Source organism: Phyllostomus hastatus, unplaced genomic scaffold, assembly GCF_019186645.2.
Source record: "Phyllostomus hastatus isolate PE091 unplaced genomic scaffold, TTU_PhHast_1.1 phas_scaffold_46, whole genome shotgun sequence".
Taxonomy (NCBI): domain Eukaryota; kingdom Metazoa; phylum Chordata; class Mammalia; order Chiroptera; family Phyllostomidae; genus Phyllostomus; species Phyllostomus hastatus.
In genome coordinates, this window is record NW_025334032.1 from 24366620 (window position 1) to 24388270 (window position 21651).

The window sequence follows — 21651 nt, forward strand, 5'->3', positions numbered from 1 at the left end:
AGTTGTTTTTTGCAGTTGGGAAAACCAGAGTTGGATGCCAGGGCATGAGGAGGCCAAGCTGTGACGGTTTCCTAGAGTTTGCTCTACAAAAGCTTTAGGACTCCATACAGTGGAGTTAAATTGGACCACAGGAGACTTATTCCCCTCAAGATCGTTTTCTCTTCCTTGAGGACAAGGGCTGTGTCATAGATCTTTGCTATTCCACAGCATCCAGCCAGAATGATGTGCAAGAAATACCTAGGTTTTCTGGAGGATATTTTTGTTCAGTGGGAAAGGTACACAACTTGTGAACAATTTTGTCAGAGAAGCTGATTTCCCCCATCTCTTGGACCCTGAAATATAGATCCTAGAAGAGGAATGATCTGACCACATAGACTTGTGAGCAAAACCTCAGGTTGGATGTCAGGGGAGGAGTAAGATGTTTTCAGTGGAAAACTAAGGGACTGGGGAGGGTGATCCCATCTCTAGTTGGAACTTTAGTTGTTATTGTCTTTGCCCTGGTGGTGGCCCCTCCATACTCTTTCTTTTTACACCAAACGGGTATGCTGTGTGCCTAGTGAACATGCTACTGTGGCCGGGTCCTTCCCCACGCCATCATCAGGCACATGGATTCCAGCTGCCTCCACAGGGGAGGTGACTCCAACTTAGCTATAGAAAAGGCCGCTAAGGCCCACTGCTCCCCAGACAGCAGATTGACAAGCGCTATGAGCCCAGAGCTTGTGAAGTTCACATCAGCCACTGCCAAAGGCCATCCATCCTGAGCACATTCTGTGATAAGAACTATACCTTGTCTCTCAACAAGACCCAGTTCAAACCCAGTCCCGTCTCTCATTACTGGTGTGCAATTTTGACTTCTGAGCTGATCTTCTGGGGTGGAAGATGAGGATAACACTTGCCCTAGTTGTGTCACAGCATCAGCATGAGAACTGGATGAGATAATGTATAGGAAAGTGCTCACAGAGCCAGATGATTGTTCAGAAGGGCTCCTCCATGTTTGCTTGGCATCCGAGGACCTTTGAGATGTGGCCTTTTTGCCTGTTTATAAAAGCCGTCTCCAACCACATAAATTGCTTGCTCTGGCTGAAACAAGCAACTTGATGTCCTGTCCTGTAAACCCTGACGCGCAAGACCACCTGACCCCGGCAACACTGGGCCTCTGCCTCTCCCCAGCCCACTCATTCTCAGGCCCCGGCTGGAGTGTCACCTCCTTTTGTATAGACTACTTGCTGGTGACCAATCGTCTGTAATCTCTTTTCTGTGACTTTTCTTATGGGTAAATCATGTGTTTCAATGAAATGGTCAAGGAAGAGAGCTTGTCCCACATTTGTGTCCCTCATGACAGCCCACAGAGGGACCCATTGACAAACATCAGGGGCACATGGATCAAAGAGCCTCTACGTTGGCCAAGGCTCAGGCTCTTCCCTTTGACTTCTGAGGGGAATGGAGCACAGAGGTCACCTGCCAGGCTTGAGGAAGTGAAGCCCAGAAAAGAGGTGGCACCCACCACTGGAAAACTAGAGGTGAAGAGTGGCACGGTCCACACCTAGTCAGTCCCACCCCATCTCTGATTTCTAGTGTGCGACTGTAACTTCTGAGCTATAAAATGAGGATGACACTTGCCCTCCTTAGGTCACTGGATCGGCATGAGACTTGAATGAGATGCTATCTAGGAAAGTGCGTTACGTGCGCTGTGCACATAGCAGTTGGTGTTAGTTATCCATGTGGAGCTGAAAAGACCTCAGACAGGGGCCAACTCTTGGCCCTGGGGCGAAGGTGGCTTTTATTTCCTCTCTTGGGGAAGCAGGGGGAGGGGAAGTTTCCCAGGCACAGTAATGTAAGGAAGGGGTGGGTATGCCTTCAGAGGAAGAGCCGTGATCATCCAGAATGGCTCTTCCAAGTCCGCTTCCTGGCCCCAGGCTGCAGGGTGTGTGCTCAAGAGTCACTCCCCTTGGGGTGCCAGCTCCCGCATGAGTGGAGGCACATAGAGGTATCTGCTGGTGTTTGCCAAGAGGAAGGGGGAGCAGGTGCCCTGACTGAGGGGGCAGAGGACTGGGGCGGTCGACCCCATACCCAATGCCTGCCCAGGATGATGACTGGCTGGTGTGACTCTTCTCTCGAGAGAAGAGCCAGAGGGGCCCAGAGGCATTGCTCGATCTGGTGGCTGGTCCCTTAAATGTCCATCTCAAACTGTGATTCGTCACCTGGGGAGAGAAAGGACAGAAGGTCAGGTGAGCAGCGAGCCATTGTTAGGACTGACATTTTAGAGGCCAGGGAGAAGGATTAGCTTTGCAGTTTGGTGTTCCTACAGGAAGAGCAGAGGCCAGGTCCACGTTGCTAAGGAGAATGGAGAGAAGGTGGGACTACACTAGGTATTCTCAGGAACGTAGGCCCGAAGGTGCCCTGTCCAGCTGTGCCCTCTTCCCCAATCCCAAAGGAAGAGCAGTCTCTCACAGGAGAGGTGACAGTCCTGAATTCTGCATAATTTTCACTATTCTTAATAAGAATGAATGGTTACTTGAGAATTGACATAAACATAATTTCATAGAAAAATATTCCTTAAGCCCTGACCTGTGTGGCTCAGTGCATTGGGCATCAGCCCGCAAAGCAAAGAAAGGGTGCAGATTTGATTCCCAGTCAGGGCACGTGCCTGAGTTGTGGGTTTGATCCCCGGTCAGGGTGTGTCCAAGAGGCAACTGATTGATGTTTCTCTTACATCGATGTTTCTCTCCCTTCCTCTCTCCCTTCCCCCTCTCTAACAATAAATAAGTAAAATCTTTTAAAAAAAGGAGAGAAAAGAAAAGCATATACCTTCCTTAAGCATATACCTTTTTTGAGCACGTGTCCCAGCTTTTGGTTAAGAAAATGGTACCATAACCCAGGAGGAATACATCTGACTGCCCGAGGAATAGCCTGGAATCGTAGTTATTTGGGTAAGTCAGCCACTCACTGCCCTCACCCCCTTTCCACTAAAAATTCCAAGTCATTCATGCTGCAACAGGTTGTTTTTCTTTTTAATGCCACCGCCTCATGCAGTATCTCCTGGGCAAGGCCCAAGGCTCTGCATAGTAAGGTGCCTGCTCTGGTCCCACCGAGAAACAACTGGGCTCTTCTTCCCGTTTTGTTTACACAAACATGTGGATCCAAGGCCAGGAGCCTTGGCCTCTTACATCCAGTTCAGCAAAATGAAGAATGACGTCACTTCCTCACCACCACACCCCATCGCAACGGTGCGAAACTACTAGGGATCACTGTGGATAAGGCTGCTGCCGGGCACTGCTGGGCTGGCCCTGCATCTGGTACAGGCCAGGGCAGCTCCAGAAACTGGGAGGGAAGAAGGTAGGCAAGTGGGGGCGAGGGACAGCCTTCAGGCAGTGGTGACTTAGGAGTTGTACCTCCATCCTCAACTTCCAGGCTTTGAAGCAAAAAGTGGGGGTGGGAGGCACCGTGCCCCCATGTATATCTGTCCCTCCTTCTCTCCATCCTTTAACACACAGCAGGGAACCCCACTGCCTGGTGCCAGCCCCGTTGCTCTCTGCGTCACTTCCTTGCCGTTTATTGCTCTCCAAGTCTGCAAGGCAAGGCAACCGCTTCCTGTCTTGGGCTGTGGGGTTCCCAAGGTAATTATGAAGCATGTCCTGCAGGCCCTGGGTAGATAGATTCTGCTGCTGTCAGCAAAGCCAGCCCAACCCAAGGTCCCAGCTGCTTCCTGCCTGGTCTGGTGCGCTGCCTTCAGGGTGAAGGGTCAGCGGGTTCCAGGCTGGCGGTTTGCTGCACATGCTTACACTGTCTCCTCCTGCAGGGGGCGAGCTCAGATGCTCCAACAAGCCAGGCACAGGGCCACAGAAACTACACTCCCACACACCTATGCTGGGGGTGCTGCTCTGGTTACTTGGGGGAACCAGAAGGCTTTAGCGACCGCATGGCAAACCTGCAGAAACAACTGGTTGCATTGTTTCTACCCGTTTTCATCAAGAATCTGTTAGTGGACCAGCACCCTGACAGAAGACATCCTGGGTGCCTTTCTGAGCCTGTTAGACATGTCATTTCTTAGCGGACAAGGACACCATGTCTTCGAAAAGTTGTCTCCTACACATGAACACCGTGTGTGTGTTTCAAGTGTTGCAGACACCAGGTGCTGCCTAGGGACAATTATGTAGGCACACGTAGGAAGTTGCTATGGGGAACCTCTCTCATCTCAGTCTAGCTCCCCTTCTGACTAGATCACATAATGAGGCCCAATCATCTTTCCTGGGGTTCCTGGGCCCTGTTCATGGGGAAAGTCAGTACTGATGGAAGTTCTCCCCACCATCCCCCACAATCCCTACCTCGACCCTCTGGATCCTGAGCTGCTCCACAGGTGTGGCAGTCACCATCATTTCCTCCCTGGAATACCCCCTAGTGGACACATATCTCAGGCCACACACATTTCTGTCCCAAGAGCCTGGCCACGTCCAGCCACTCACCGCCTGCTGGCTTTTCTTCGGGGCTGTTTTGCAGGTGGTTCTGGCTGGCTTCCGTGGGGGGCTCATCGCTTACAGGGCTGGTGACCCCCGGAATGGTGGGCAGGTCCCGTGGGGGTGTTTTGGTCACAGGTGAATTCCGACACTCCATCAGGAACTTCCGGTCGTAGATGATCCTGGTACCTGGAAAGGAACAGGGACACTGGTAAAGCCACCTTGAACTCCCTGCAGGCCCATTTTTCTGCTTCTTTGAGGTGTGGCTGCAGCAGAGGCAGCAGGTTTTCCTGTGAATGCAGGACCTATAAAAGGAGGAGTGAGACTTCTTCAGGCACCTGGTGACAGCCTAGGACTCGGCCGCCACCAAACTGCCCTGACGACCTGTTACGAGAGCCACTCTGATGCAAGAAGAGGCCCACCGGCCACCAGACTGTGTCCCTTTTCCCTCGGAGCTTTGCATACCCCGTGCTCGCGCCTTCGAGCCCATCGGCTCACTTGCCAAATCGGTACCCAGTGCTGTTACTTGTGCCAATCACACCCCACAGTGGAAAAGCTACATTTTTACTCACTTTGCAGTTCCATCCTTACAGCGCCATTGTGGGATATCTAGAATCTTAAACTGCATTTTGCAAATGAGCAAACAGAAAAGTAAATGATTCTCCGACCAGCAAAAATGAGAACTTTCCTGCCTGGGCTTGGGGAGAGGAGTGACCCAGAGGCCCCGCCAAGCCCACCTCCGCTGTGCAAGCCCGCTCTGCCCCGGCCCCGGGTCACCCATCGCTCTGAGGTGTCACCGCACTTCTTCAGGGCTTGTCCACGGTCCGAGACCCACTCATATTCTTTTTGTCCTCCTTTCACAAGCATCACCATGGGGTGAGGACCGTGTTTTATGGAATTATTCATTATCCTCAAACCATACCCGAGACCCATCCTGTGATACTTCAAAGCCGAGTGTTTTCTAAGGCACAGGACCCCGGGTCCTGGGGGGAGACCCAGCTGATCCACCCAACACCAGGGAACAGTGAGAGGCTGTTCAATCCGAATCGTCTCTGAAGCCCCAGTAACGTGATCCCTCACGAACATCTGCTGACTGTTCCCGTTTCCACAGAGGGCAGGCCTCAGGTTCAAAGCCTTCAGCAGGCAGGGGAATCTAGCAAGAATTTAAAACTGTCTTGTTGTCATTATATTTCTTTTTATAGTTGCCTTCTATTTATGGCAAGGGAATCTGGTTTTCCATATATAGGCATGGTATCAAGTTTCCTTTTAATACATAATAGGATATAATTTAACAGGGTAGGGCAAAAGTAGGTTTACAGTTATTTGTATGGAAAATAGGACAATAATGCATAAATAATACTACAAGAATACACTCTGCTTTGTGCACTCACAACTGTAAAACTACTTTTTCCCCACCCTGGATAATACTAAGTTATATAATACATGAGGCATGCAATAAAGTATAATAAAAATGAGATTAAAAGGTAAGGTGATATGAGAATATATTGAATACATGTACAAGCAGAAGGCAAGGCATGATGAAACCGCAGCTGGGAGATGATCAAGACATCCAGAATGCCCCTGCCTGTCAATAACTCTGAGATATCTCCTCTCTCATAGGAGGGCTGTGAGCAGTGACGTTCCAACAGGTGGGATTTGTTGCTGGAAGTTAAGCACAGGCCTCTCTGTTAACCCCGGGAGAGGAACCAGCTGCATCTCTGACCTCAAAGGAGGAGTTCCCGAGGTTGGGCTCCAGGTGCTCAGGGGGATCCTGGATGCTGAAGACACAGGACAGGAAGCTCTGCCTGCTTGCAGGGTTGTCCCAGGCTGACTCAGGCGCCATCTAGGCTGTCACCTCATCTTGCTCTCCTTGTCCGGGAGGCAATAATACTGAAACGGACAGCCCTGCTTCTCATCGCCTGGTGGTTAAAGTTCACAGTTCCCATTTCTTGGAGGGCAGTGGGGGGTGGGCGGGGAGGGGGGTAAGTTAAAACACAGAGCTGGGGGCTGCACTTTGGGCTCTACTACCAGGCAGCTGTGCAACCAACCCTCTGTGCCTGCCCCTCCCCCGTCTGGGCCTCCCCCATTTTCCTCAACTGTGACACCAAGGGCTATGTGCCAATGAACAGAGCAGATTATAAATGAAAAGTGGTCCTCTCTCTTTGAGGGGGGATGTCCTGACTTCAGAGATTGGACCACTTTTTTGTTTCTTAATCCTCCAGGCTTACCACCTTACCTCCTCATCTCCTTGCTTCCCCTCATCTTTGCCTTTTTGTTGGTTTGTTCACTACAGAGTAGGGAACTGACCCTATCAGAGTGGAACCTAAGAGCTGCGGATTCTGTTGTCTTAAAAAAAGAGCTTTGAGGCCAGCGGTTTCTGGGAAGTTCCTCTAAAAGTCACCAGCCCTCAGTGACTTTAAAAAAATATTTATTTTTAATTTTTATTTTTTTTAGAGAGAGAGAGGGAGCATAAGGGGATGAAAGAGAGAGAAACATCAATTTATTGTTCCACTTATTTATGCATCATTGGTTGATTCTTGCATGTGCCCTGACTGGGAATCGAACCCACAAGGTTGGTGAACTAAGCAACCCAGACAGGGCACCCAGTGATCTTTAAAAAAAAAAATTGTGGTGAAATATAAATAACAAAATTTACCATCTTAACCATGTTTAAGTGTACATACAGTTCAGCAGTGTTAAGTGCATATACACTGTTGCACAACCAAACTCCAGAACTCTTCTTCCTGCAAAACTGAAACTCTGAAACCATGAAATAACCCTTCATTTCCCCTCCCAGGTGCCCCTGGCACCGCCATCCCGCTTTCTGCCTCTAGGACTTGGTCTCCTCTAGGTCCCTCATGTAGGTGGAATCACACAGCATTTTTCTCTTCGGGACTGGCTTATTTCACTGAGCGTAACGTCGGCAAGGTTCACCTTGCTGTTGCAGCATGTGCCAGAGTGTCCTTCCTTTTTACGTATCATATAGTAATATTCCATTGCTTGGAGATACCGCAGTGTGTTTGTTCACAGACACTTGGGCTGCTCCACCTTTAGGCTGTTGTGAACAATGCCGCCATGAACATGGGTGTGCAAGCTTTTCTTTGAGCTGGCTTTCGATCCTTAGGGCTATATGTCCAGAAGGGCCCTGGTAATTTTTAAATCCTTAATTACACTTAAAAGAGAAAAAGAAACAGCTTCTGCTTTCCTTTTGTTTTATAGCTAGAGCACTTAATTAAAGATTAAAATCCTCATCTGTGCTAATAAAGTCCATTTGCTAAGTGATGGCAGAGGTGGCGCCGCCTCGAGGGTGTTTCAGCTGCAGAGGGTAGACGGCGGTCAGGAATCAGCTGACGAGGCACCAAGCCTGGGGGGCGGGGAGTGCGGGGACCACAAAGCCACTCTGACTCAGTTGGGGCCAGTGAGGAACGGAAGCTGCAGATCAGTGTGGTGGAAATGCTCCCTACAAAGCCTTTGGCCTGTTAAGACTTTTTTAAATTGATTTTTCAGTAGTTTTTTTTTAAAGATTTTTTATTTATTTTATTTTTAGAGAGGGAAGGGGGGAGATAGAGATAGATAGAGAGAGAGAGAGAGAGAAACATCAATGAGATATATAGAGAGAAACATCAATGTGCGGTTGCTGGGGGTCATGGCCTGCAACCCAGGCATGTGCCCTGACTGGGAATTGAACCTGCGACACTTTGGTTCGCAGCCCACGCTCAATCCACTGAGCTACGCCAGCCAGGGCAAGACTTTTTTCTTCTATGCCTTCATGGGATTCACCACTGCACAGCTTCAGTTTAACAGTGATCTGGAAATTCCCTAGACTTCCCACAGATGAGGAAAACTTAACAAAACACACACAGTTCCATATAGTCCAAGATAGGAACCTTTGGCTGAAATTGTTGCTGTGGTCTCCTGGTGCTGGGGACTTGACCTGCGTTTGGGGGCAGGAAATGACACCGGAAGGGGATGCCAAGATCCCAGCAAGGAGCTGGGCAGCAGCAGCTGGAGGGTGCTGGTCAGCTGTGGTCTTATGGAAGTTATAATAGGAAGCAAGCAGGGCTGGCCCAGAGAACCCCAAGTTCAGGCACTAGAGGAATTGTGGGAAATGAGATGGGGGCTGACAATATGGAGAGGCTCTTATGTTCCTCACCCCAGGAGGGATGGGAAATTGAGCAAGAGTTGACCTCCTGAATGGTGAGCCTCAAACCCCCTGCCCTGCCCTGCTTCAGGATAATGAGTAAAAATACAGACCTATAGAAACTGATTTGGAGAGGGGGGTTCCCCAGTGAAAAAACCCAGCTGGCAGCCAGATCGAGCCTAACAGTCTCCAGAATGAACAGCTGCCTCCAGTCAGCTCTTGGGCACCTCACTCTTAAATATGAACTGCCAAATGCTTCCACACGTTTCTGAAAATAAATTAACAGGAGGAAATAAATTAACAGGAGAAAGGAAGCAGAATATTTAAAGAACAGAAAGACAAAAAGATGAATAAGCAAAAAGATAAATTAGAGATTCAATACTGGATAACAGGAAGTCAAGAAAGAGAGAGAAGAGCCCTGGGTGGGTGGCTCAATTAGTTGGACATCATCCCGTACAGCAAAACATTGCGGGTTTGATCCCTAGTCAGGGCACACACCTAGGCTGTGGGTTCAATCCCTGGTCGGGGTGCGTAAGGGAGGCAACTGATGTTTCTCTTTCTCTCTCTCAGATCAATAAACATATCCTTTGGTGGGGGTTAGAAAAAAAAGAGAGAAAGAAGCAGCTGGTAAAAGGAATTCACTTAAATAGAAAAAAGAAAGAGAATTGTCCTGAAGTAAAGGATGAGTCTTGAAATGCCCTTTGAGTATCCAGCGGCAAGGAATTAAAAACACCAATTGAACATTCATTGTGATATTTCACAATACCAAGGATAAAGGGAAAATTGTACAATCTTCTGGAAAGAAGGGGGAAAAACAACAGGTGCACACAAGGATTGGGAATGATAATGGTACAAAATTTCCTAACGGCAACGCTGGAAGGCTGAAGACTGTGTCAGTCTTGAGTTTTATACTCGGCCAGAAGCTAGTCAAGTAAAAGCAGAATAGAGATCTTTTCAGAAAGCTACGGGAGGATGTATTCTACCAAAAGGAGAGAAAGACGACAGGCTTCCGGGAATCCTGGGTCATCAGCTGTGTGGCAGGTTCAGAGCAGCCAAACCACGTTAGTTCAGGAAAGAGGCGGGGGAAAGGAACCAGTAATTTCACAAGGCTGACTGCGTGTGCAAAGCCATAATAAGAGGTGCTGGAGGGTATGGCAAGACTTACTTGAATGAAAACTAAGCACATTTTAAATGAAGCAAGTTTTAAAAAGCTGTTTAAAAATGTAAACACTATTATTGTAAGCTATTTGGCTCATCTAGTCATAGCAATAAAAGTAATGAATACATATTTTTAAAAATTTGTGATATAATTATTCTGGGAGAATGGGAGGAGAGGACAAGGATGTACACATGCTAATAAATTATTATCTGTCAAAAATAAGTCAATAGATAAAATCAATAAAAAGTTAGAAACAGAGGGAAACCCCCCGGAGAAAGGCTAAGAATGTTATTAGTTGCTTTGGAAGAATGAGATTGAAACAGGGGTGGGAGAGACAAAAGGCTGCTGTATTATTAGAAGCCTTGTAGTGCTTATGAGTTTTAACTTTTTACACATATAAACTCTTTACATGTAGTACCTTTAAATACTTTTATTGTGAAAAAATCAAGTACATACAAAAGTAGACAGAATAATATAATTGTACACACACACACACACACACACGCTTTTTTTAAAACTAAGGAACAGGTTAAATAAATTATGGATTAGACCTACATTATGATGCTGTGCAGCTACTATTTGAAATAAGAAAAGTGTGCATTGTTCACAGTATATTGTATGAGTCACAGAACTGTATGTTGTATATGTTTGGGGATTAAAGCAAAAAAAAAAAATACCCCAACCAAACATCTTTTACACTGAGCATTTTTTTAAATACAAAATTCTAACAAGATTATATGGACAATAAGCAAACAAATAAAGATATAGGGTCATTCTAAGGAAATAGAATATCCTTTTCTAGTAAGTCAAGTTAAAAAACTGCCTTGGCTTGAACTGGGTAGACTCCCCCACCCCACCCCCCGAAGCCCAGGGCACCCTCTGCTGGGCTGGAGAAGCAGCCTGGTGAGCTCACCCCTCTAGCACCTCTCGGGCTGGTGTACTAGGCTCTGTCCACGCTAGACTTGACTCCCACAAACTGTATTATTCAAGGATGGGCACTACTGCAACCCAGGGACAGGTGGTAACCCTCACCTACACAGCAGCACTCTTTGTTCAATCCTAGGCCCCCAAAGCAGGTGTGCTGGTGTCAATTACTCACGGAGTGCTTTGCACCAGCACCACGCTAGGGGCTAGGGACACAAGCAACAGCTAGAGCTTCCTGACCTCAGACACCCATAATTTACATAGTCAGCGGAGAAGGATCTGTAAACATTTGAATACAGTCAACTGTGTGAAGCCTCAAAACAGAGGTGTAGGTGGGGACCACAGAGGGACAGGGGAGTTATCTATCCTGTGTGTGTGCCAGTGGGGACAGAGATACCAGGCCCCCCATCAGCCCTCTCTTCCAGTTCCCGGGAAGCCTGATCCTAAACCCCAGACCAGAGAAACATCCGTATCACCCCAAAAAGGGAGGGGCTGTGGGGGAGGGGGATTGGGGACGACCTAGAGGGGAATCCAGAACCTTGTCCCCCAGCAGGGCAGGAGTGGAACAGAGGTGGGTTCCCCCACGGTTCAAACCATCTGTGTAGCTGGGATCCTGTTGGGGGTGGAAGGGTAGTGGGGAAGGTAGAAATCCAAGTTTGGTCTTGAACTACTGGTAGAGAAGAACTGAAGCTATTTTCTAACTGAAAGCCTATTTATTTATTTATGTATTTATTTATATCCTCACCCGAGGATATGTTTATTGATTTTAGAGAGAGAGGAAAGGAGAGAAAGAGGAGCATCAGTGGGTCAAATGTCAACTGGTTGCCTCCCATACCTGCTCCGACTGGGGATCGAACCTGCAGCCTTTTATAGTGTGGGATGACACTCCAACCAACCGAGCCACCTGGCCAGGGCTGAAAGCCTTTTTAAATGAACCACGCTACAAGCACGTGGCGGGGTGGGGTGGGGGGGGATGTAGGTTCAGCGGCCCACAAGAGTTCCCTGCCCTGTGGAGGGGGGGTAGGGACCACTCCTCAGGAGGACTACTTGCCGCTCTGCCTATAGCTGGTGGTTAGAAACCCCGTTCTAATCACTCTGGACAAATTATTACTCCATCTCTTGGTGCCTCCGTTTCTTCTTCTGCCTCATGGGGATGACGATTTCAGTGCCAGCTCTAGGGGGTGGTTGTGTGGATCAAAACAGTGGCTGGCACAAAGTATGCCCTCTGCAAACAAATTCTGGCTATTACCATGACCAGTATGGCTTCCGGTGACATATTTTACCCTTTCTTGGGCCCCATCCATGCCAGGGGCCAATATATGGTCAAAGCTGGGACAAAACAGGGGAAAGAAAAACAACCCTGGAAAGAGCCCTGGCGGGAGGGGAGTGTTTCTCAAGGCATGCTCTGTGGTGAGGGCAGTTTACTTGAAGGTATAAAGTGGCTTAGACGTTCCCCCAGGGTCTGGTTTCCTCACCTGTAAACAAGGGTGGTAGATTAGGCTCATGGAACTATTTTTAAAGCATCAACCCTGCACCAGGCTTTGTAGATAATCTCCAGGGTCTGTTCCAGCCCTGATACACTCACATTTATTTTTAGGATCTCCTTGTTGGCAGGCACTTAAAGTGGTGCCAACAGCACGGGCCGGGGGCAGAAGTTCTGGGCTCAGACTTGGGCGCGCCACGCACCAGCCCCTCGACTCCGAGGCTCGCTCGTCAGCTCGAAGAGGCAACACTACCAAAGTCCACGCCTCACAGGAGCATGGCGGAGGGTAAGATAACTCGTGTCTCGACTCCTTTTTTGAGAACCATGACATCCACACAATGGCTATTACGAGAAAATCACTCAGGAAAGCATACACAAGCAGGAGGCGGAAGAACATTTACTTATGTCCTCTGCAGCCAGTACAGTGCCAAACAGGTGCTCAAAAACACCTACTGCATAAATGATCGCTACGGTTTTCAGGTAAGGTGACTGTAGCAATCTGTCATCGCTGCCTGCCTGGGGGCCAGACCCTGCACTCACAGCCTGACATGCTGGGTCTCGCTGTCCCCCCCGCCCCGGGAGGGAGATACATTACCCTCAACTCACAGACAGGAAAACTGAGGTTCAGAAAGGCTGCCCCCCACAGCCACCCAGGCGGACATCCAGGGGCAGACCTAGCGTGTCTTATCTCCAATCCTAAACACCAACCTCTGTTTAAAATTAGCCAGGCAGATGGGCTATTGAGCCTCAGCCAGCACTGACAGCTGGAAAAATTACAGGGGTCTTCAGACTTTTACTTCCTCTGAGTGTTTGGCTGGAACAGGACGTTCCCTGGGCGAGAGGCCTGCCTTAGCTTCTCCATCTCCCCACAGTGCCCACACTCGGGTTCCAAACGCTGCTGGATGCGACTCCTGTAAGTTGAGCTGAGCTCATCCCTCACTTCCCCCCCGGGCCTCCCCTGGCAGCATTCTTCCCTGGAGCGGGATGGGAGGCCCAGCAAGAGTACAAGAATGGAATTCCTAGAACTGCTGTTCCCATTCCAGGGAAAGGGAGATCGTTTCACAACAGGGTCAGGGGGAGGCTTGAATGCCTACACTCACCAGATGCAGGCCAGCAGCCTGGGGACGAAATAATCCAGACGATTTTAAATTCAGCTCTCACCAGCTCTGTGTCAACCCGGAGGCGCGTGCACGGGAGGGCCAGGGTCCAGCACGGATCTCCCCACCACCACTACCACCAGGCAGCAACCGCAAGTGTCTGGGCAGCGTTTCTGGCTGAGCTGTTTAGCAAGCAGGCCTGACTTGTCGGGGAAAGTCTTGGTGAGAGAAGCAGAGATTTTTCTTCACCTCGGCCCCCACCACCTTTGCAAAGAGAGCCAAGATCCCTACGTGTCTCATGCCAGGAATCTTATGAAGCTCCTCGAATACCAACTAGGGGTGATCAGCAAATGGCCAAGGGCCTTTCTGGCTAGTCCCTCTTTTCAAAGGAATTCCCTTGAAGGAAATAAGGCCAGTGCATTCAAAACAAACAGGAGGAACAAGGCTTTGACAGACACTTGCAAAACAAAAAGGCTAAAATAATTATTCTAAGGGCTGGCCAACCTCCTTCCTCTTCTCTCATTCCCCCAAATACTTCAAAATGTACCTGTGCAGACCAGGGTGGGGGGGACTCCTGGAGTTCACTACCAATAGGGAGGGCCCTTCTGAAATGCCTCCTGTTATACAGAAATACATGCTGTCCTCGGAAAGGGTAGGGGCACTGTGTTTTGTGTAAACTGTGCCCCCCTAAATTCACATGTTGAAGTCCCAACCCCCAGTACACCTCAATGTATTCAATATTTGGAGATAAGGTCTTTAAAGAGGCCATTAAGTTAAAATGAAGCCACTGGGGCCCTGGCCAGGTGGCTGAGTTGGTTGGTGCGTCATCCCATACACCAAAAGGTTGTGGGTTCAATTCCAGGTCAGGGCATATACCTAGGTTGTGGGTTCGACCCTCAGTCAGGGTGTGTATAGGAGGCAACTGATTGATGTTTCCCTCTCACTTTGATATTCTTTCCTCTCACCCCCCCCACTTTCCTCTGTCTCTGAAATTAATGAACATATCCTCAGGTAATTTTGAACATATCCTTCAAAAAAAATTTTTTTAAATGAAGCCATTGATGGGGGGACCTTAATCCAATATGCTGGTGTCCTTGTAAGACAGAGAGATACGACGGAGGAACGGACCGTGGCCATGTGAAGAGGCAGTCCGAGACAGCTGTCTGCAAGCCAAGTGCAGAGGCCTCAGGAGGAACCAACCTTGCCTGCACTTCGATCTTGGACTTCAAGCCTCCAAAACCGTGAGAAAAGAAGTTTCTATTGTTTAAACCACCCAGGCCGTGGTATTTTGCTACAGCAGCCCTACGAAGTAATCTAGGGCCACTTTACCCTTTCATTCCAAAGCGCTGATGGTGGAAACCTGTTTTCCCACACATACCCTCTCTAAGGCAAGAGACCTAATTGTTGCCCTCCATGCTATATGCATCACCAGGAAACCAAAGCGAGTTCTCAACCTGTTCTGAACCTCCTGGTATTCTCCCTTCTGCCCACTTTTGGGTGCTGGGCTCAAAAACTCAACTCCAGCCTATTGTCAGTACTCCAGAAATATCAAGGATGTGCCAATGGCTAGGCAGAGCAAGAGTGGGCTCCTCCGGAGCGTTCCCAGAGCCCGCCCCCTTGAAGGGGAAGAGAAGGTAGGCCGGTTGGCGGCAAGCAAGGAGAGGCATGACAGAAAGTGAAATGTATTTACTGCCCAGGGGTCTGGCTCCATGGCCATCTGTGCGGTTTGCTTGGTGGAGCTGGACCGAAGCCCTTGGAAATGCGGCATGGGATCTATGTTATGACTCAGTGTTTCCCAGAAGGTGTCCTCTGCTCTCAAACCCGGAGTGGATGCACAGGCTGGTGGTTCTGGTGTGCTTCCGCACTTGGCCTTGGCTCTGCCAGCCGGTCAAGCTCCCTCAAAGGACCACTTTTGGAGCCTTGGCCCCAGTGGAAAATGGTCTGAAAATGTGCCACAACTCCTCCCGTCCCTGTTCACACAAGTGGCTTCCCTCTTTCAAAGGCCACTATCCCCCCAACCCCGCCCTTCCAACCCTGCCCTGTGTCTTGCTTTGACTAACAGAATACAATGTTTAAGTGATGTCATGTGACTCCTGAGCCTGGGCCGTAAGAGGCCTTGCAAACTGCCAACTAAAGAAGCTCAGGTTAAGACTCCTGAATAGAGTGAGACCAAGAGGACAGAGAGCTCCCAGCCTCCCTAGTGTCCCCAGCAATGGCCAGGTTCATGGGTGAGGCTGTCTTGGACCCTCTCTAGCCAAGGGCAAGCCAGCTGCCCAGTATAAGCGATCACAGGCCAGATCACCAAGGGCTGCCCAGGTAGCCCCAAGAATGGACAGAAACAACAGCCTGTTGGTGTTGCTGAAGTTCCTAGTTTTGTGAGGGCATGTTAGACGGCAACAACTGTCACAACCCCTGTCATCAACACAAACACCCCTGGGCAGCTGGTGAGCCCTGGCACTCAGGGCCTGGTCTCTGAGCCCTCCCAGTGAACTTTCCTGGGTACAGACATTGGATTGCAAGGCCCCTTTTGTTGCCCATGTTCTTGCTGCCCAAATGCCATGGGCAGATGTCATCTACTCCTGCCTGGTCGGTGATACTGGGTACACGCATGTATGTAAGGAGCATCAGTCCCTGGTCTGAGACCCTGGCCCCCAAACTGACTTGTTCAGTAGAAAAGAGCCACTTCTTTCTGCTCAGTAACAATAGAGAAAAGTAGTATCAGTAATACTATTATCTGCAATACTGGACTGAGTGGGAAAGTTCAGAGAAAGTAAGTTTCTGCCCGGGCCATCCCAAGATAAACAATGAGCCCCTGCAAATGTTATCACTAAGACAGCTCAGACCAGGGCCTGGTAGGAAAGAAAGTAGGTTACCCTGAAAATGCTTTCATTCCAGGATTCTTCTCAACCTCTCCCATTCTAGACACCAGACCTGGCCCTCAGCCGCGGAGATGCAAAGATGAGTAAGGCTGCTCTGAAAGAACTCTGAGCCAAGCGAGTGAACACACACACCAAACACACACACGTGAGCCGCTTGTTATGAATCATAACAGAGGAAGAACCCTGGCACGGATTAGGTAAGACCAGAACGTAACAGGTTTTCCATTTGTTCAAACATGACAGAGTCTGTGTGTACAAATGAGTAATTTTCACTAAAAACTTTCACCTTGGGACGCCATCCTGTTTTCAGCACTGCTGCCCCTTCCTAACTTCTCTTCTGGAAAGACATCAAATAAAGGCCCATACAAGAGAATGCCTCACTCCCAACAGACAAAGATGGGACCACCCTGCCTGCCTTTCCAACAAACTTGGTAGTAAGGACCTGTTTGCTCTTTCAAGAAAAAAAAAAAATCAAACCCCTCTTTCAATTAATAAAGGCCCCGCTGCCTTTGAGGATATTGAAAAACATTTGTAAGCCTTTGAATGCAATTAAATTCTAACCCTTCTGTCCGCATTGTTAGAATGTGAGTCCTACCAGGGTGATTTCTCTGAGTGGGCAATTCTCACTTGAGTTTCATACAAGTTCTACTGGTTCTACTGGTTCAGGGGTTAGGGGCTGTCTGTGTAATTGCTTCATGCTACGGATACAATGTTGATGCTTGTAGTTCATTTTCCTCAACTTCAGAAATCCAAGCCCCTGAGATCAAACGGCCTTCCAGTTCTGGATGTGGTGAATGCCCTAGAAGCAGGGAGGCTCGTGGGCGTCGCAGGGAGTTTGGAGTGCCCTACACCACGGTCCCCATCAGAGTCTCTATGAGGGACAGCGTGTGGAAGGTTCGGGTAGCGGAGTCAACTTTTTGGTGTCTCTGGGCCACACTGGAAGAAGAAGAGCTACCTAGTGCCATCCATTAACTATATTGTGACACAAAAATCACCAAAAAAACTCATGTTTTAAGTAAATTTACAATTTTGTGTTGGGCCGCATTCATAGCCATCCTGGGCTGCACGCGGCCCGCGGGCCACAGGTTGGACACCCCCGTGAAATGCTTTAAAAGGAAGCTTAGGTCAACGTGAAGAGAGGTCCATATTTCCCTCGCTGCTTTAATGTCCAAGTGCTTTCAACCTGTCCTTAATAGTGAGAAATACTCTCTGTGACCTACGTCTCGGGAGCTGGCTGCGCTCTGGCTTCAGCACCCAGTAACACCCCCCGCCCCCCCACCTTTTCCCGCATGGTCTGTTCCACAGCCAAACGCTTGGGAGCTGCTCCAAGGTAAGCTTCCTGGGCACAAACTGTGTGTGTCTAACAAAACAAGGTGTCACTAACACCTGCAGCTCTACCTGCTTACCTCTGATTAACCTTATCCAGGTACAGGGCTTTAGTATGCCTTAAGAGAACCCGAAGAACCCAAAGAACCCTTGTAGGCTCTGGGGTCAAACATGCAACACGGAACCAGGAACTTGGAGGCTGGTGGGGGTGGGATGGATCCAAGGAAAGTTTCTGACCCGTACAAACATTCTGCTGGTTTATGGAGCCACTGCAGATTTCCAAGGCTCCACGGGCTCAAATATTCATCAACGACACTCACTCCAGCAAATTCCTTTTGTGGTCCACAGACATTTAACTTCAGATCCGTGGCTCAGCCCATGTGTGCGCGCGCATGTGTCCGGTGGCGGTGGTGGCGCAGGCAAATGACCACAGCAAGTGAGCTGGAGTCATCGGGGTGGAGATGATTCAAATTGATTGCGATCCTTTTCCTCCAGGGGCGAGCATTGCAGTGCCATGTCCAGCAAGAGTGACCCCTGGACACCTACTTCTGCAGCTCCTGACACCTCCAGTGAACGAGTGCGGGCACCCATGCTGCCTCTATCCCCAGACCCCCATTTAAAGATGGACACCAAACCCAAACTCAAGAGAAGTATGCCTGAATAGAAGCATCACTTTTTTTTTTGCCAGATCCCAAGGTCTAAAAAGGTGAGGAAGTCACGTTCTACTAATTCAAAGTACAGTAGTGCCCCCTTATCCACGGGGGACACATTCCAAGACCCTAGTGGAGAATGAAACATGACAGTACCGAACCCTGCGTGACTAACAGGTGGAGAGCATATTCAGCGTGCATCTGCTGGACAAAGGGATGACTCACTCCCCAGGTGGGACAGAGAAGGATGTCATACGATTTCACCATGGTCAGAATAATGTGCAATTGAAAACTTATGAATTATTTATTTCTGGAACTTTCCACTAAATCTTTTTGGACCATGGATAACTGAAATGGAGGAAAGGGAAACCATGGGTAAGCAGGGACCTACCATGTTCAAGTGTGATATTTAAACCAATCACTGGGAGCTAGTTGGAAATGCAGAATCTCAGGCCCCACCCCAGAGCCTACAGAATCAGCATCTGCATTTAAAGGAGGTCCCCAGGTAGTTCACAGGCACACTGAAGACTGAGAAACAGCACTTTGGACCGGAGAAAATGGGCACCAGCATGACCTTTCCTCATTAGGTCAAGCTTTTCTGCCCTGGCAAGGGGGCAGGATCAGGTGTGTCTGGGAGGAAGATTTCACACCTTGGCTGACTGAGGCAGAGGCAAGCCAGGGCTCCCTGGTTATAGACCAGGAGCTGTGCCTGCCGCACTGGACACCCCTGACAAGAAAGACCTGGCTTCAGGCTCCTGGCGCTGCTAGCTTTCTCCCAGTTGGCCTCAGAAACTAAGTTGCACTCGGATGCAGAAGCCCCTCTCTCCCACCTAAAGGCCCTCAAAGAGGGTTTGCTGTGGTCTGACAGAAAACACCCACTTCCCAGTCCAGAGTGAGAAGTGGAGAGGTCGCTACATAAACGGTGCCGCTGGGTGTTGCTTCCAATCTGATCTGTCCCCATCCAGCAACAAAAAGGGCATCTGGAACCTTCGGGACTGCCCCAGTGCCCTCCCTGAAGAGGCCAGCAGATTCACTCCCTTGCTTGAAGAAACTCCCCCCAACTGTTGAGAAAGATCCACAAAGACACATCAGGACACAGAAAAAGCAGGGCAGCGTGGACGACATAAAGGTCGGCCAGGAAAGAGAATTGGAGTCAAAAGCGGCAGGAAGCCTCCCTGGCAACTTTTCCTTGGTAATTTTTAACAGGAGAGACAACAGTTGCCCCCTCTATGCTTGGTTGCTGCTTCTTGCCCCACTCGAGACATTAGACGACGGACACCAATGTTTAAGCTTTGGGGCCTCAGAGCCATATTCCGTAGGGGAAGGCAGCACGGCTGGACGAGGATCCCCTCGCAAGTCCAACGTTGTATGTTTTGGATCAAACAGCCCAAGACCTCGGATCTGGCTGTGCTCGCTGGTGGTGGGACAGCTGCCTGAGAAAACAAGTATGTGGCCCGGGACGTTGGCAAGAGATGAGGCTGCACTGCGCCCGCCCCGCCCGCGTCTGCCCGCACCCTCGTCTCAGCGCAGCGCCAGGATCCGTGGCCGTTTTTTGAGTAGTTTGAGCAGGAGCAGTAGAGGAGGGTGTAGGGGAGGGAAGAAGGGCAAAAAGGGGTGAGGTCAGGGCGAGGATGGGAGGGCCGTGGTGAGCCACGAGGAGGATTTCATTATGCAAACAGGCGGGCAGGTTTCATCAGCGCTCGTGCGCGGGGGATCCGGGGCTGGGAGGTAATGCCTGGCTCCCGAGGGCAGCCCAAGTCTGGCCCCAGCCCGTGCCAGCTCAGCTTCCTCTTCCTCATCCACTCCTAGGGAGGTCACACGGGGGGCCCCCTCCCTCCCGGACAGAGGAGCGTGTTTTTCTGCACGGCCCTTCCCGAAGCCCCAGGTCCCTGCTCGGAGTTTCCACACCGTCAAACGGCAATCTGCCACAGGTGCCGGCGACGCGCTGCCGGAGCAGGCGAGCACCCTCAGCCCAAAGCTTCCGTCAGAGGGTGCTTGCAGGAGGCAAAACTGGGGGTATCTCCGGAAGGAAAAAAGCGCTCCGCAAGAGTCATTTATCCCAACGGAGGACGCCCGTCCCATCCCAACAAAACCCCAGGCCAGTCCTCTCCTTGATCGGTGGGCACCTTGCCCCCACTGTATTCCGCCTCATGAGTGCCCCCAACACTCACAAGGGGCAGCACGCCTCGGCGAGTGGCAGTCCTGGAAGCGTGCCTTTCTGTTTGCGTGGGGGACACTCGGCTGTCGCTCCCAGAAGCAGGAAACTAATGGGACAGTTTGCAACCCCAGCTCTGGAGGACGCACCCAGAAGGCAGGCAACGGGACGTGGCCACTCGCTCGTTCCCTGTGGCCACCTCCGCTGCCTCCCTGATGCCCCTTTCCGGTTCTTCCCAGTCACCGCGACCCTGGGTCTGGTCGCCCCGTCCATGGGACGGTTCCCAATCCCGCCTGCTCTGCCCATTCCGTCCTCTCCACCGCCCGCACCCGGACCCCGCGAGCCCGTGCCTACCTCCCGGCGTAGTGCTGAAGAGCGTGCCGCCGGGGGTGGTGCTGTAGTCCCCGGGGGGCAGCTGCACACCGTCGCTGAGGACCACCCGATGAGTGGCGGGGATGGCCCGGCTTGGGGTCTGGCTGCAGCTGCTGCCCCCGGACATGGTCTCCCGCGCACTGTGCCAGCAGCCAGAGCGTGGCCCTCCTACGGCTCCAGCCTCGCCCCGCCTACTTCGGTCCAGCCCCGCCCAAGGCAGTCCCTTCCGCCTGGTTCACTCAAGTCCCCTGGGATTTGTAGTTCCAGCCCTCCCGCAGCCCCACCAGCTGCCCAGCTGCTCCCTGCACTTGGGTTCCTCCTTACCCCATGATGGGAGGCCCCCTACCGACCGTCGCCTGCCCGCGGGTGCTGCGTCGACCCCTTTTTTCCTTCCACTTTCGCTCCTGGGTCCCTCCCAACTTCGCCAGCAGGGATGGGGTGGGCGTGGGGGGTTCGGGAGGCTGGCCTAGGTTAGTGCATTCCTGGGTCAGGGTTGTGTCTCCCCGCTCTGCGGGGATCCTAGCCGACCCGGGTCACTCTGGGAGGCCTGCATGACATCAGGCAGCTCAGCCCGTCCTGTTCTGTTCGTTAGTTCCTCGCATTAGAAAGTGGGGATTCACTAGGCATTCACCCCTCCTTGGTTTACTGAGCATTCACCATGTGGCAGGCTTTGAAGAAATGGCTGAGATGCTCCCTCCAGGGCTTTGGAGAGGGTGTGGGAGAAGCGCGTGTAAACGAACTACCCAGCTGTGTGATAAGGCTAAACCTAGAGGGAGGTGGAGGTTGGGGTAGGGGGAGGGGTAAGAGTTGATCAAAGAAGCTTCTTTGTAGCCCTTTGAGTTGGGTCCAAGGCCCCGCAGGCTGCCTGACATGCCTGACATTTCGTAGGCAGTCCTTGAATGGATGGAGGCATGCATCTTCAAGGAGATCCCTAAGTGGAGAGAGAAAAATGCAAGGACAACGGAAAAGCCTGTTGGGTGAGAGAACAGTTGCTGTCATTGTGGCCACAAC

The 21651-nt window shown here is 50.6% G+C and overlaps 1 protein-coding gene across 1 annotated transcript; it reads right to left on the minus strand.

Moving 5' to 3' along the window:
• Positions 1 to 1756: 1756 nt before the first annotated feature.
• Positions 1757 to 20836, minus strand: EIF4EBP1 (eukaryotic translation initiation factor 4E binding protein 1). The gene is made up of 3 exons (XM_045821481.1): positions 20623 to 20836; positions 4464 to 4643; positions 1757 to 2201 (listed from the first exon to the last, which is right to left on the minus strand). The coding sequence occupies exons 1-3, from the start codon at positions 20765 to 20767 to the stop codon at positions 2170 to 2172; spliced, it is 357 nt and encodes a 118-aa protein (XP_045677437.1). The 5' UTR covers positions 20768 to 20836; the 3' UTR covers positions 1757 to 2169.
• Between the last annotated feature and the right edge of the window lie 815 nt (positions 20837 to 21651).